This window comes from Lepisma saccharinum, chromosome 13 (genome assembly GCF_977018435.1).
Source record: "Lepisma saccharinum chromosome 13, izLepSacc3.1, whole genome shotgun sequence".
NCBI classification, from domain to species: domain Eukaryota; kingdom Metazoa; phylum Arthropoda; class Insecta; order Zygentoma; family Lepismatidae; genus Lepisma; species Lepisma saccharinum.
In genome coordinates, this window is record NC_139241.1 from 84,471,161 (window position 1) to 84,488,248 (window position 17,088).

General features: G+C 41.1%; 1 protein-coding gene across 6 annotated transcripts in view; it reads right to left on the reverse strand.

The window, feature by feature from the left end:
- Positions 1-439: 439 nt before the first annotated feature.
- LOC145997096 (fatty-acid amide hydrolase 2-A-like) overlaps positions 440-17,088 on the reverse strand; it is a 49,486-nt gene continuing 32,837 nt past the window's right edge. For 5 of the 6 annotated variants that reach the window (XM_083133718.1, XM_083133719.1, XM_083133717.1 and 2 more), the window contains exons 5-11: positions 13,194-13,305; positions 12,325-12,482; positions 9,021-9,164; positions 6,542-6,643; positions 5,369-5,536; positions 2,113-2,295; positions 440-782 (exon numbers count right to left, since the gene is read on the reverse strand). In XM_083133718.1, the coding sequence (XP_082989844.1) occupies positions 666-782; positions 2,113-2,295; positions 5,369-5,536; positions 6,542-6,643; positions 9,021-9,164; positions 12,325-12,482; positions 13,194-13,305 (984 nt within the window). In that variant the 3' untranslated portion in view covers positions 440-665. The remainder of the gene's footprint in view (positions 783-2,112; positions 2,296-5,368; positions 5,537-6,541; positions 6,644-9,020; positions 9,165-12,324; positions 12,483-13,193; positions 13,306-17,088) is intronic. The other variant, XM_083133723.1, reaches the window with a different exon arrangement.

The window sequence follows — 17,088 nt, forward strand, 5'->3', positions numbered from 1 at the left end:
CATTTGGCTTGTAAACGAAGACCGATGAACAAGGAACTTCATCGTCCTTTTCCATCGGCCGAACCAGTGACCGTTCACGCAATGTACAATTCTAATCATATCTAATTGAAATTGTGTTCGTACATTTTAATCTCTCTTTACGTGATTGAACATCCATGCCTTATAAATAACGTAACATTGGTTCGAACCCATAAACGCCCCCTTTCTTAAAATTTTAATTCATGCTATATGTGGATCTAGCTAGCGAGTCTACCAACAGTGCAGAGCGGGAGAAAGAGGTGTAGCGATAGGTGTTGCATTGAGATGACGTCAGCGGATCGCTTCTTGATTGGAGGCTTCAGGAATTGAGACTCGCTTCCAAGCTGCAAATGCATAACTGCGAGAGATGTTACGGAAGCAATCTTACTCTACTATCTCTTTAATTTTAAATTGCGTTTTAATTATATAAATATATATATTACAAAGCACATCAACCAAAATTCATGTCTTAAGTATTAACACAATTAAACGTTTGCACTTATAAGTTTAGAACAACAGTATTAGTGACTTTTACATAACACTTGTGCACTTGACACATGAACACTTATTCTTCTTAAGTCTGTTTCTACTGGTACTCGATAAATAAGAGACGAACATTGATTGGAGGAATACAGCGCAGCCTAGCGTCACGATTTTATACAACTTTCCGAGACGATGGCTGGCTGTACCCAACCGCCAAAGGCCTTGTCTAAGTCCGTGGCAACAGCCAATGCCAAGTGATCGTTGTACGGGGCAGCAACCACCTGGAATTTCAAAAATACAAGTCACGTGATAGAAATACAATTTTAAAATGGAAGGGTGTTCATGGAAATAAAAAGAAAAACAGTAGCTATAGAAATACAGTTGAGTCCTAAACATTGAAAAAAAAAAAGAATCCAAACTTGGTGGAATACGTAGTAGTACTTGCGTTGAATTTGTCCCAGAAAGCCACAAAGAATCCCGTTTAAATGACGTCATCAAAGTGGCTGCCGTCAGAATTCGTAGTGTAATGTTTAAACGCGTATAACTTCTCTCAGAATAGAGACAGAATCTTCATTTTTGCACCAAATTAAAAAGAAACGATTGGTCAATTTATAGAATAAAGAATATTATTTGTACTTGACACGTTTTCTGATGCATATTAACAAAATCTGGAGAAAATTAGATTTCCATTACATTTTTAAACGTTTTAGCGTAAATGACTTAATAATTATAAAGTACTATTAACATTTTGACATTATAGTTTGGAGGCATTGTAAGAACTTTACAATGGTACATGTATCTTTTCTCAGTTTTATACTACTAGCGTCGGTCAACAACATAATGATCGACCCTCGTATATTACTAGCGAAGGTCACCAACATAATGATCGACCCTCGTACATTACAAGCGTCGGTCACCAACATAATGATCGACCCTCGTACATTACAAGCGTCGGTCACCAACATAATGATCGACCCTCGTACATTACAAGCGTCGGTCACCAACATAATGATCGACCCTCGTATATTACTAGCGACGGTCACCAACATAATGATCGACCCTCGTATATTACTAGGGATGGTCACCACCATAATGATCGACTCTCGTACATTACAAGCGTCGGTCACCAACATAATGATGGACCCTAGTACATTACAAGCGTCGGTCACCAACATAATGATCGACCATCGTACATTACAAGCGTCGGTCACCAACATAATGATCGACCCTCGTACATTACAAGCGTCGGTCACCAACATAATGATCGACCCTCGTACATTACAAGCGTCGGTCACCAACATAATGATCGACCCTCGTACATTACAAGCGTCGGTCACCAACATAATGATCGATCCTCGTACATTACAAGCGTCGGTCACCAACATAATGATCGACCCTCGTACATTACAAGGGTCGGTCACCAACATAATGTTCGACCCTCGTACATTACAAGCGATGGGCAGCAACATAATGATCGACCCTCGTATATTACTAGCGATGGTCACCAACATAATGATCGACCCTCGTATATTACCAGTGACCGTCGCCAACATAATAATCGATCCTCGTACATAAAAATAAATACTAATAGGTGTCTATATATATTCTCACCTGAACGCCTATTGGCAGTCCTTCCTCGTCGTAGCCCATGTGGCAGTGTGTGGCTGGGAGGCCCAGCGTGTTGAAGATCATGGCGTAACACACGCCGCCCGTCTTCACGTAGATCTGGTCGTGGAACTGCGCGGGGGTCGGGTGAGTAGGGAGGATGAGGACCCCGTCGTCTCCCAGCAAGGTCTGAAACAGAGAACGGTCGGTTCAAGATGGCAAGGGAAACAGAAATGGATTGGTTAACAAAATGACCAATCACAATAGTTATTGTGAAAAAAGTGGCGGTACACAAAATGCTAACCGTTGTACTTGGTTTCTTAGTAATTAGACTCAAGGGGGTAACTTACCAACTTAATTTTTATTTTCTGTCCATTTTCTGTTCGAATCCTTATTTTTTTCTGTTTTCTTTAATGTTTCTTCTTTTCATTTTTAGTCTTACGTTGTGTTACTATGTCTCTGTGTTCACTTTCTCCCTTCTGGATCTTTCACCTTCTTTCTGTTTTGTGCCGTCTTCTCTATCTGAAATAATTTATTTCCATGTATCTCCCAGTCTCACTTTATTCTTTCTCTCGTTCTCTGAATTGTTAAGGTTCGAATCCTGACCTGGGCGTTCTTTGCGACTGTCACTTCATCGATATCATCACTCATCCTCATCTTCGCGATTAGCCAAAAGTGGCAGAAAAGAGACGTTAAATAACATAAATCAAGTCTGTGCATTTCTTCTCTCTTCTGTTTCAAGGGAGCCCGGGTTCGAGGCACATAATGATTCGAAACACACTTTCAACTATAGATCCAGTCTCGATTAGCCTCTCTGTGCATAAACTGTACTTAAATCAAATCCTCATTCTGTTTTAATCTATTATTCCCTTTCCTTGTTGCTATCACGTATCTTCTCCTTTTTTCCGTCATCTTTTCTGGGTCTTACTATCTCTCTCCTGTGGATATTTAATTTTCCTTGTTGTTCCCTCTCTGTCGACATTCCCTTTATTCTCATCTCCCTCTCTTTGCTCTTTTCTTTATTATTTTCTCTCTTCCCATTCTCTGCCTTGTCTCTTTATTACTCTCTCCGTCACTCGCTTGTCGCTCGAACTGGGTCGTTTTCTCAACACCGTGCGCCGTGTCGACTTGGATCTGTTGTTCGCGCATGCGCAGTTAATGTTTAGTTTTAAACTGAAGGCGCCCATGTCCCTTCGTCACCTCGATGTGAAATAACAGCCTCGCTTGTCGCCTGCGACTTGTCGCATCGGTCTGAAACCTCCGTTAGAGTGAAGGGGCCCATATCGCTTGCAAACAAGCCAATGAGCAGCAACGTTTCACACCATAGCGTCATGACCGGTCACACAAGCCGATTGGTGAAATCCCCAAGCGACACGTGCCACTTTGGTGTGAAGTCTCTCTAAAGCAAAACATTTACCTTTCCTGCGCGTAGAACATGACTGAGACTTATTTTTTTTGAGACTAACCACGAGAGTGACATTTGTCCTCGAAATAAGACAAAAATAATTGCCACGGCCATTATCATATATCCTAGTAGGTTAGGCAACCTCAGAATACCCTATGCGTTGCCCATTGCTAAGCCAAAATGTAGTTTAGCTTATTGAAAGTTCACTTACTGTTTCACGATTATACTGCAACTTTATTTTGCTGGAGGCCGTACAAATTAAAGATACACGAGAAAAGCTTTGCAGAAACCAGTTCCTGCCAACACCCAATAAACGTCATATCCAATTAGTTAATTAACTGGAGGATTCCTGGACAGTCAAGCCATCGGATACAAAAGGAACCGCTAATGCAATGAATTATGTATTTCTGGAGACGATTCGCAGGTGTGACTATTCGTTAGGCTATCTGAAGGATGCTCTTAAACTAATTTTGGTTGGCAAGCTTTGCTGTTACACACCGGACTTACCAAATTCTTCGCATTTCACTTCGCTGTTTAATCGCGACGTTGAGAAATTCATGAATCCATGACAAACGGACTTAAACTACCATGATTTGCCAACGAATCGAACTTAGGATCTCTGACTCGCATGCACAAAGGGCTGGCAAGTTTGAGTTTTATGTACAGGTAGGCTAATTGGGACTGGACCTACAGTTTAAAGTGGGATTCGAACCACTATGTGCCTCCACCGGGGATCGAACCCATGATCCTTTGATTACGAGGCGACAGCGTTACCATTACGCCATCGGATCAGGTAGATCAGTAGTAAAAACTATGTTGTTATATACCCAGAGAAAAGAGTTTGGTTGGAATTACAAAAAAATAGTCTCTGACAAACAATTATTTGTTTAAATAGGAGTGAAACAAGTGAAGGGACAGGGGGAAAAACGATGAATGTTCATTCGAGACGATTTGCCAGGAAATGAAAAACAAAGTATTTCTTTTCATAAGTACGTTAATATATGCCAAAATAATAATGCGTTTTTCAGACACTTCTCATCATTTCCCAACCAAGGCCGTTCTCATTATTATAGTACAGCTTCTGAACTATCAGATGGCGTTGCGATCTCACAATGGGCGAAAAATCGACATTCATCGTTTTTTCCCCTGGCCCTTCAAGTGTGTTTACGAAAACCAAACACTTTTTAGTAATTGTTCACCAGGACAAAATTCATTTAGTAATTGTTCACCAGGACAAAATTCATTTAGTAATTGTTCAACAGATCAAAAAACCTTTAGTAATTGTTCAACAGAACCAAAACTCCTTTAGTAATTGTTCAACAGGATCAAAACGCCTTTAGTAATTGTTCAACAGGATCAAAACCCCTTTAGAAATTGTTAAACAGGTCCAAAAACCCTTTAGTAATTGTTCAATAGGACCAAAAACCTTTAGTCATTGCTCAACAGGACCAAAAAACCCTTTAGTAATTGTTCAACAGGATCAAAAAAAACCTTTGGTAATTGTTCAACGGGATTAAAAATCCTTTAGTATTTGTTCAACAGGAGCAAAACCCCTTTAGTTAGTGTTCAACAGGAACAAAACCCCTTTAGTAACTGTCCAGTACAAACAAATTCTTAGGAATCGTGCACATTTGCTTATAGTTACCAAATATTTTTGTCAAAATTACCAAATTTTGTAAAATCTACCAAATTCCTATTTTAAGAATGCCAAAAGAAAAAAGCTAGGCCAAACGGGTTTCCTCAATATTTCATATATCTCGGATTTTTCATCTTGCGATCCTTTTTAAAGATTTCTCTCCCTTCTTCAAATCCGGAAACAGTTCCGCCTATCAGAAGAACAAAGTGTTTGAAACCCACCTGCAGTTTCTCCCGTAGCTCGTTGTTCTTGGCGAGGTAGTGGCTATAGGCGCGACTAGGCACGAACCCGTTGACCGCGCACAAGGCGTAGTAGGCCACCGCAGCCAACGAGACGTTGGACAAGTTGAGGAAGGCCTTCACAATCTCCAGGACAATCGACTTGCGGCCCTGCGGAAGAGAACACTCAATAATGTTAGAAACAATTTACGTAACCTAAAAGTTATTCCCCGAGTACGCCGTCTCATGTGCTGTTCGATGAAATATCAACGTGTTACAACATGATTCACTAAAGGACAGATCTGGTTAGTGACCTTGCGTTGCGTTCCATTCCTATGTGACAAACAGGGTCTAGTGTGGATGCACATCCAGCTGCTAACAGTCACTAATACTACATGCCAAGAGCTCTAAACTTGGCCCTTCTAAACTAACAATTCCTAACCTACAATTCCATTTAGTTCTAACAATATGCAGTTAGGTTGGGAGAACCAGGTTTAGAATTCTTAGCAGTTAGTTTTAGTGACTGCTAGCAGGTGGATGTGCACCGCATCAGACAATTGTCAAACATGCTTGCTTCATTCACTCGGAAGTAACGCACTTTTGGATTTTTTTAAGCCTAAAACATACAAATGTTGGATTTTCGCGATATTTTGCACTTTTTAAGCCCAGGGTATGTTGAAATTTTGGGAAAAGGTCTCAATTCGCACTTTTATGCCAGATTCGCGCTATTTCGCGATTTCAAATACATGAAAAATGTGTTTAGAACATGCCAATAAACATTTATAATTAACGTTTTTGGGCGTTAGAAGAGCATAATTTGTGTTCATGTCCAGATATTATTAGAATGATTAAATCAAGAAGACTTAGGTGGGCAGGCCATGTGGCACGAATGGGAGAGGAAAAAAGAGTTTACAGGATTCTTGTTGGGAAGCCTGATGGTAAGAGACCAGTAGGAAGACCAAGATGAAGATGGAGGGATAACGTTGAGATGAACCTAAAGGAAATCGGTAAGGATGGAAAAGAGTGGATTGATCTTGCCCAGGATAGGGACAGATGGAAGGCTCTTGTTGATGCAGCCAAAAACCTTTGGGTTTAAGAAGGCTAGAGAGTTAGTTAGTTAGTTATCGCGTTTGCGAAAAAGCAAGGTGCCTAACAATAAGAAAAACTGCGACTCACCTGCAACTTGTTTGGATGCTGGAGGAGATCAGGAACACCCTTCAGGCCGAAGTACAAGGCTATTGTTATCTCGAAGGCGTCCCTCATCTCTGGCAGGTCAGGCTGCAAGATGCAAGGGGACAGTTGATAGAGGTACGGCCTGGTATTTGAATTATATTTGTGTTTTGTGACCAGAATAAATTTTCTGGAGAAACTTTGACAGAGGTGGTTTGCACACGGATTCGAATTCCGACATGTGTTTTTTTTTGCGAGTGTCCTGTCTTCAATTCCATCATATCACTCATCTACATCGTCGCGATTAGCCAAAAGTGGCAGAAAAGCGAAGTAAAATAAACCAAACATTTATACGGCTTATACCGATGCTAATAGTATCGGTATCGGAAGAGTATCCGTTGAATGTTATTTGCCGATGCTTCTCCGGGGATTGGTATTTCACAGGATCTCCGGGCGACACATTAACGGATTCTAATTTTCCTGGAAGTTATACAAAATTAGAAGCTTCCATCTATTTTGTACCAATATTGTGTGGTAAAACTGTATTTTGTGTTTACGTAAGAAGGTATTTTTCATATTCTGATGTAATTTTTGAATAGTTTTAACCCAAAACTCTGGTAAACACATAATTATAATTGGAATGTAATATTAGGCGCATCCAGAAAGTTCGTTTCCCTGCACAAGAAGAAAACATTATTTCATTGAATCATTTATTGCTACAGATACAGCACTTGTCCAGCTACTCGTCAACATAATTCCCGCCGGGAATCAGACACTTGTCATAGCTTGGGACCAACTTCTGTATACCTGCGTCGTGGAAGTCCTCTGCCTGAGCGCCGAACCACTGTGTGACAGCCGTCTGAACCTCTTCGGCGCTGTGAAAACGTTTACCGGACAGGAACTTTTTCAGGTGCAAGAACAGGTGGTAATCACTGGGAGCGAGATCCGGGCTGTACGATGGATGATTCGACACCTCCCAACCGAACCTGTCCAGAAGTTCAGTGCGCCTAGCCATATGCGGCTTCGCATTGTCGTGCAGCAAGATCACCCCGGCACTGAGCTTACCGCATCCCTTATTCTGAATGGCTCGTCGCATTGTCCCCAGTGTTTAACAGTAACGGTTAGCGTTCACAGTCTCACCTATGGGCAGAAACTCGATGAGCAGAATGCCTTGTCTGTCCCAGAACACCGTGCACATCTCTCTTCTCGCCGACACAGTCTGTTTGAACTTCGTCCTGCATGGAGATCCACTGTGACGCCAATGCATGGACTGCTGCTTGCTTTCTGGGGTTCTGTATGCAACCCACGTTTCATCCCCTGTGATGATCCGGTTGAGAAAATCGTCATCATCATGTTAACGCTGCAGAAATGTCAGTGCCCTGCCCATGCGTTTTCCTTTGTGTTCGGGCGTCAGTTGTTTCGGCACCCACCGGGCACACAATTTCCGGAACAAGAGGGGTATGGTAACAATGTCGTGCAACAACGACCGAGAAATCTGCGGGAAATGGCTGCTGAGTTCCGTGATCGTGACGCGACGATCCTCCAATATGCGCTGCTGCACCTGCTCCACAAGCTCGTCCATAACGGCCGATGGTCGCCCACTGCGCTCGTCGTCATGCACATTTTGCCGGCCTTCAGTAAATGTCCTGCACCAACGACGCACCATCTGGCACCGCTGACGATGAATTTCTATCGGCTGTATGTTTTGTGCGTTCAAGAACTTGATCACCGAACGAACCTCGCACGCGGCGGGAGATGGAATAAGAGCCGCCATGTTTCATCGCTGCCGAGACGCTACTGAGGACTTTCGGGAGGCGTCTTCTAGGACATTCACTAGCCAGGGCATGTGCCTCTCACGCATGCGGAAAAACGGTTTCAATGTGGGTTAGTGGGAAACTTACTTTCTGGATGCGCCTACATTAATGTTATTAATCAATATTTTGAAGGACTTTTGATTATTACAATATGGGTATCGTTTCAAAGAGGTATCGGCTTATTTCTAATATTTATACATATACATATATATATATATATATATATATATATATGTTATTATTTCACCACTGACCATTCCTAACATGCACATATGTATATACGAGGGACAATCAATAATTACTTGACACATTTGCTGCTATTTTCTTGAAGTTGTTATTACAGCTTTCTGCGCGCACATAAAATTTGACCTTCATAGCTCATATTCTTTTCTTGTTGTTGCAGGGTAAAGATGGCCGCTCCACTCTCGCCTTGCACCAAAGAAGAACAGCAAACACTGCCCCTTTCTTGGTGGTCTAAAGGTGTGTAACAGGAGACTTGCACCACAGTATGTGGAAAGTGTGTTACACCGCAACTAAACGTGTTCCAATGGATTGACAAGTACAGACACGAACGGACACGTGATCTTTAGCGGATGAGTGGTATGCAACTACCACGTCATTTCTAAAATCCATCTTACTAACCTATTGAGAATTGTTATCAGCCAACGTACCTTCTCCACTTCCGTCCCGTACTTCTGTATCAGGTGTCGCAGTACCCGGTGTATTTCCCGCTTCACGGAGGGGGCTGTGCGGAGTATAAAGGGTGAGCCCCCGTCGTCCTCCATGTAGAACACCCTCAGCTTCTTCATGTCGACCTGCAGACAGAAATTAAGCTTCATTGTATAAATTTCAATTCAATGGTAATATTCCATGAAGCACTAAAAATGATAAAGGCAAAAAAGGATAAGTCGGTCGTAAAATGACTTTTTAAAAAGAGCATTAATCCCCCTCCCCCCAACAAGATTTTCAGTCAACCGAAAGGTGCAAGACCGTACTTGAAGCGAGCATCCTCCGAGTATGGTCTTCAAGTCGTGGACTGGAAGTGAAAGTCTTTCGAACTGCACTTCGACTGCAACGCCAAATACGATCTGTAGATAAAACGGAGGACACGTTGTTTCCCTCGCGTTTTAAACACTTGTTTATTTATAACCATAGAAATCACATAGCATTTTCAAATGTTCGTACACATAAATTTCCACACATTAGAAGAACTTTAACCAACAACTTGCTGACCCATAACTCATATTTAACCCGTGTTGCTGGCTTTCCATCTCCGCGATTCAAAACAAATGAGCAACGAGTTTGGATATCACGTGACCTATTCACCAAGCATCTGTTACAGCGCCTTGAATAACGTAGTGTTCAAAACGACCCAAGAAACTGGTTCCCCAGACGGATGAGAAACATAGATGGCAGTGCGATCAATGTCGGTGCTAATTTTCTTATGAAAGTAATGTGGCTTAGTTAGTTTTTGGAATATATTACGTAGATTTGTTTCTCTAGAAAGGCGGTAAGTGAATTGATGGAAACAGTTATATTTGTTGAGTGATTTGCAGTCACGAAATGACATTAATTTGGAAAGAAAAAGTAGAATAAAATTAATAAATAAATAGCATGCGTAACACAAGAAGAGACATCGCAATGTGATTCCGGACGTCAGGTCTTGGACTGTGTATTAGAGTTTATTTTTCTATGTTATTAGAATATAAATAGTATCCTGAGAGATATTTCATACCGAGGCGACAAACCACAAGTGTCGCTTGGAAGCGAGCAGTCCGTAATCAATGCAGCCTTTCGAACCGTAGGGACACAAACTCTTACTGCACCGTTTCCTCAAGGAGATTTTACACCAAAGCGACACGCGACAAACGATACGAGGATTTCACACCAAAGCGACACGGGTTCTTCGGTCCAAGGCAACTTTGACACCGAAGCGACACATGTTGCTTGGAAACGAGCCAATCAAGAGCAACATTTCACATCGCAGCGGCATGACGGGAAGCACAGGCCAGCGTTCGGTTGGTGAAATCTTCAAGCGACAAGTGTCGCGTGCCGCTTTGGTGCGCAATCTCACTAAAGCAAGACACTCATTGCATCGCGCATGCGCGAACAACAAACCACGGCAACATGTTGCAAGCTATTGAGGAAATGGCCCAGTTTGAGCGACCCACAAGCGACAAAGCGACACGTGTGACTTATCGTGTCGCCTAGATCTGTTGTAATGTGCAGTTTATCGTGTCGCCTATCTGTTGTTCGCACAATTAGCAGCGAACGCTTGCTAATAGACTGAAGGCACCATGTAGCTTTTCACTTAGTTGGGAACTCCCCCTGTAGCGCGTCGCTTCGGTCTGAGCACCCTTCCTTTAAGGAGCTTTCCGACCGAAGTAACACGTAGCACGCGAATACGCCATATGAACGTGTCGTTTGCTGTTTGGACCCTCATGTGCAATGAAGGCTATTTTACAGTCTGGAAGTGTGTGTCACTAGTGTGACAGTGTGAACATCCCGTGTCGCTTGTCCCATTGGTTTGAAAGTGTTCTTACACTCATGTCGATGGCACTAAGAAAGTTTTGTGGGGTTCCCCTTGTCGTTTCATGGAATCATCATTATCATCATCGCCGCGATTAGTTTAAAGCGGAAGAAAAGAGACAGTAAATATCCAAAATACAAATGCTTCAGTGTGTATATCTTTAAAAGAAATGATGATGATGATAATAATAATGAACCTAATTCATACACATAAATTTAGTTGCCAAGAACATTCCACGCGTATTTTTTCTCCCGTATTATTAACAAAAGTATGACGATAACAGGACGTGGTCGACTGTCTAGAATGTTCGTTAATATCTTCGCGACCACTGTACCAAATATCATAGCAATTATCACATTCATAGAAATGCTTCATGTAAAAGAATCAGACGTTGCAGCGAAAACTCCATTTACTTCCATTATAAGCAGTCGAACATCAGGCACCGGGTTCAACACCAGCGCCTCTAGCGGTATCATTTTCGAGTGGAACCAGCCAGAGCGCGCAGAACTGTGCCGTTTTCCACTCTACGTTATTCAAGGCGCTGTACATCTGTGCTGACTGCTGAGAGCTGCGTACTTGCGTGCTTCTGTTCTTGGCGCTTTCGAACTGTACTAGGTGACGTCACTTCCGCCAAGACCACACTTCAAGTATGTACTTTGAACATTTCGGACAGAGCCTAAGATTCAGCTTTGTATTTGGTTATTTAACATCTGTCTGCACCACTCACATAACCTAAACTAACCTGAAATAACGAACCTAACCTTATCTAACTGACCTCACTTCGTCACCTGACCAACCAAACCTAACCTACGTTTGTAAGTCAGGACCTAAGTGAGGACGTAAGATAGTGAAGCAAGGTGAAATTCAGGATTGAATTCAGGGGGGGAAGTCAGGATTGAATTCAAGATGGAAGTCAGGATTGAATTCAAGACGAAATACAGGACTGAGATTATGGCATGTCAGGACTGAGGTTAGGAGTAAGTCGCCAGAATTCAGCGTAGCACACAGGGCATCAAAAAGTCCTGGCCGTAAGAGGACAGGGCTCATAAAAGTCAGGATCGCAAGAAGACAGCTTCTCCAAAAGAAAACTACAGCGACTTAAAATTATCCTTGAGAAATTTTATTCTGAAACAATGGGACAACAATATACCTTAAAAAAAAGAATGGAGAGAATTATGGAAATTGTGAGCCAATTGTCAATTCGAATGTGTTCTTTATTTATTCCTTGAAAAGCACACAAGTTAAAGTGTAAGAAAAATCCAAAAATTTGCAAAGAACAGCACAGAAAATATGCTTCTAAAATATACCACAAACCAGGAGACATATAAGCTTTCGTATTCCTTGCAGTTCAAATTCCGCGCCAAAGAAAAAGATGACAGACGCACTGCATCATAACTTAATAACCATACCTCGTATATTTTACCTTGTAAAAAAATAGCACTTACCTTTTCACGTAGTTTGAGCTTAGAGGTATTCTGTCCAGCTAAAACCTCCAGCATTGGGGCTAGATCCTCAGCGTAACGACCCAACGGACCAATGGTAAGGAAATTTTCGAAATTCTGGTCATCTGAATTGGGATAATGTCCCTCGATAGACACAACGCCTGAAAGCAAAGAGTATAACGAGGATGTTATGTTTTGTCACGCACAGTATATGCAATATGTAGAAATGTTCGATCTTAGAAAAAACTGTTATACTTACGTTAAAGTGAATGTATATTTCTTCGCTGGTCCTTGTACTTTCGCTACGGTGACATTTTTTCAATGTGAACAAATTAAAATAAGGAGTTTTTCAGAGGGACACCCTGTATTGTACCAATCACTAACTTGGCGTAGGCGTGTGTTCAAATATACCAAATTAATTAAAATAAGACCGTTTTCAGGGGTGACACCTTATATAAGATTAATCACTGATCTGCTGTAGACTTGTGTACAAATATATCGTATAAAATTTAAAATAAGGAAGTTTTCTGTGAAACACCCGGTATTATATTCATAACAATCAGTGATCTGCCGTAGACGTCTGTCCAAATATTCCGAGTGGGTACCCGTGGCGGATTGGTTAGCACATCGTGCTCACATCATCACTCATCCCTATCTTCGCAAATTAGCCAAAAGTGGCACAAGAAGCGAAGTAAAATAAAGCAAATCAATCAATCAAATATTCCGAACCAATTAAAAATAAGACAGGTTACCAGGGGACACCCTGCATTATATTTATAACAATCACTATAATGGCGTAGTGTGTGACGAATATCCGAAAAAAATAAATGAGACCGTTTTCAGGGGGACACCCTGTATTAACAGCTACTAACCTGACGTAGGCTTGTGTCCAAATATACCGCTGTACATTGCTGGGATTCGAATTGAACCTGCAATATCTGATCCAACGCCAAGTACTGATCCGCCAGCAGCTATCAACGCAGCCTGGAATACAGAAATAAATACAGGGTAATTCAAAATAATTCACCCGATTCAAATGACTGCATTTTTTTCGTGTTTCTGAACATGCAGCAGTTAAATGCTCAGAGACTGTATCTTTCAGCACGATGGAGCACCGCCACATTGGTATGCTAAGCATAGTTTATGTTCCACCATTGCCCACAACGGTAGATAATATATGTCTTCATATAGTTATGCTATTACTATAAATAAACTATTGAACAAAACACTAGTCTTAAAGTGTAATTAGAAATAACGAATAAAAATTTAGCATGCAACGAATTCTAGCTTCTTTGCCATAGTTTCTCCTTTCATCTTAGCATCCAGAGATGACACAGAGTTGGAAACAGGGTTGCCACGTTCAAGTAAGAAATTGTAGTGTTGTAAAGTAACCGTTGATAAGGTAACTTTCATTGAAAGAAAGTAACTTTGTTGTAGTAACAGCTACTTACTATTAATAGTAGTACAGTTAGAATTCTTCATAAAGTAACTGTTAGTTGTTTATTCATTACTTCTAACTAGTTACTTCCAAACAGTGACAATACATAATGAAGAATACACGATTTCTGGATTGTGTGTGCGTGTTTTTTTAGGCATAATTAGTTGGTTGTTTTTACGTATTTTGCATATTACTTTACGTAATTTACACCTGTTTTACGCGTAAAAACCCAACCATGATTTCAACATGGCCCACTATGAAACTGCCACAACCGAGCGTTGGAAAATAGATTTGGTGCAGTTGATGTGCGGAAGAGAGATTTATTTTATAGATTACTTTATTCCAATTCGTCTCGAACAGTACTGTTGCTAAGGAACCGTGTGTCTTTTTTACACATCATAAGGATGCCGGAAAGAAAGGATTCCGTTGCTTCAATAGCGGCTTATATCAATTATATAGGGTATAAGACTAGGAAAGTCTCTAGTCTGAAAAAAAAAATATATGTTCTTGTAATGCAGTTTGAAGCTAGAACTCCAGGAACTTGTAAATTAGGTACTTGACTCGCTTAGAGATTTCCCGCTCAGACACTAACGCATGGGGAGCATGTGTGTAAACAATGCGATGTTCAACCCTTAAACAACAATTATGGAGACTTTCAGCGCGACTCCTTCTCAAATAAGGTTATCTTGTTATGGAACTGTTGACATCTCAATGGAAGAAGTGATATTGTAATGGGGAAGTTCTTGGAATGTAGAAGACAAGGAGCCGAGAAGAGAGGAGGCAAAGTTAGAAGAAGTTGTTGTTGATTTATTTCATTTTCGCTTTCTTGTCGATTTTTGTCTATGCGATGAGATGAATTTGTCACAATTAAAGTTGGCTAAATGTTCTCGGAAGCCAAGCCAGGTTTGAACCATGAGGTTTATATTCTGTGACTTTGTTGATAATGGTGTACATCAGTGACGTATACTGAGTCAGCCAACTCATGAGAAATCAGGTTGCCAACTCATGAGAAATCAGGTTGCCAACTCACAATAAATTAGGTTGCCAACTCTAGAATCATCATCATCATCACACTGATATGAATGATTCTATTTACAATTTCTAATCGATTTTCCTCCTGTATTTTATTCTCTAGACTTCAGTCTTCGCAGGCAGCCTAGCTAGCCTAGAAGATACGCTCGTGGTGTATACATGCTGTACATGCTTCGATTTTGTCTCCGTCAATAAAGAAGGGGGCAGGTTCTGAAATGTTCGCTTCCCTGCAAAGCATTGTGCGTGTTGCTTAACTCTGAGGCGATAGATAAGATAAGAAGGAGTTATATAATGAATATTGTCAATAATGTTACATTGTTGAAACATAAACACTTAACTGTGAAGCAAGCAATGTTTCTGTTTTTATTCTGTGCTCACTCCCTGTCTCTTGTTGATAATTTATTTATCTGTATTTTCTTCTTTCTTTCTGTTTGCTTTTTCTTCTCTTTCTTCTTTGTTTCTCTCGCTTGCATCTTTCTCTTTTGTCTTTCTTTATCTTACTATCTCTCTATTGCTTCTTTATGCTTTTCTCTCTCATGCGTGTGTGTTTCTTACTCTCTTCCTCTATTTCACCCTCTCTCTCCTATCTTCTTTTTTTCTTCTCTTTCTCTATTTTCCTGTATCATTATCTTCTTTCTTCTTCCTCTTTTCATCTCTTTCTCTCCATCTTGCTCCGTGTTTCTTGTATTCCTTTTCATTATTCTCTCTGTTTCACTATCTTCTCTTCTCTATATTTTATCTTTCTCTCTTTCCTGACCTTAGTCTTTCGTTAGTCTTTCCTTCGTTATTTATCTCTCTTTTATGTTCCTCGCGTCTTTTTCGCTCTCCCCCTCCTCCACTGTTTTTTACTTCATCTTTTTGGAACGTTGCTTTCTTACGATGACAAGTAGACATGACAACAGAACTTTTCGATTTCGGCCACTTGGAAAATTTTTCTGCTGGTGCCCACGGATACGTTTCTTCTGATTATTGCTCTTCTCCGTTGCTTTTTAGCCTCTTATGGTTAATCGCTACGATGAGGATGAGCGACGATTGCACTCTATCTCGGTAATTGTACATGGTGGTAAACATCTGAAATACTGAGTGTAAAGATAAATACGTTGTGCATTGTACTTAATAATTGAAATATTGTATTCATGTAGGCTATTTTTGTAGATAATAGTTAGATATTTTATTCCACTCTCTTCAATTAACATGTATTATTATAACTCGGTTTGTTAACTGTTGTATACACATATAATTTAGCGTTGACATGTTTTATGTATATTTACATTTCTGCACAATAATATTTCTCATCAAACTGTAAATTTACAAACTCAAAGCAAGAAATGTAGAACACTTTAATTGGGCATTCGCCTGTTGTGTTTAAAAATAAATAAACATTTATCTGAAATAAAAAAAGTCTCTGCGCAAGTACTGACTTGAGAGCACCCGACCAATCAACACGTGCGGAGAAAGCAACTGGAGCTACCAGCCTTCGCAGCCGCGTGTACTGCTTCGCTCCAGCCACTCGCTTTCTCCCCTTCTCTGCCGCTATGCGCGACCTTGCTCCAGAAATTACCGGGATAGAGTATACAAGAAATTGGTAACAGTGGTCTCAGACTCCCCAGAACGGGGTTCGAACACCGACCCTTCACCGAGAGGACCACTCTGACAGATCGGGAGGGGGAGATGTCTTCGGTACCTCCCCTCCCCAAATGTATCTGAGACCAGCACGTCCTTGGAAAACAACCAGAGTGGACAGTTCTAGATCACGCGCGCTGGAGCGGACGAGAAACCTGGACGTTCCAGGACCGTGTTTGCCTTGTGGACAATAAGTCCCGTGACGTATGGAGATTAGCAAACTCCTACAACGACTTTCACAGCATACAGCCGCGCTATCCTTTTACAACCCCCAGAAAACTGCCCACCTTGGCAAAAACCGTTCAGAATCGTGGACGAGAGAAGATGCTGACCCAGAGTGTGTCCAATCTGCTCTGGGATAGGATTCATTAGACCAATCGCAAACGTTTTCCCAATCGTTGCCAGCTGACGCGGCAGACATACTTGTTGAACCAGTTCACTGATTATATGCCCACGCAGGAATTGACAACCTGATCACGCAAGCTATGGAAATGTTAGTTTAGCCTGGATGCATTGATTTGACTTTTCATTCCCAGTTAATAACACTCGCACGCAACCAAATCGGAATTATGCTGGGTTGGATAGATAAGTTCCGCCATTAAACATGATTGCCATATTTGCACACCGTAGCTATTTTATCGTTCATCAGACATAGCTAATGGGCGAATTATATT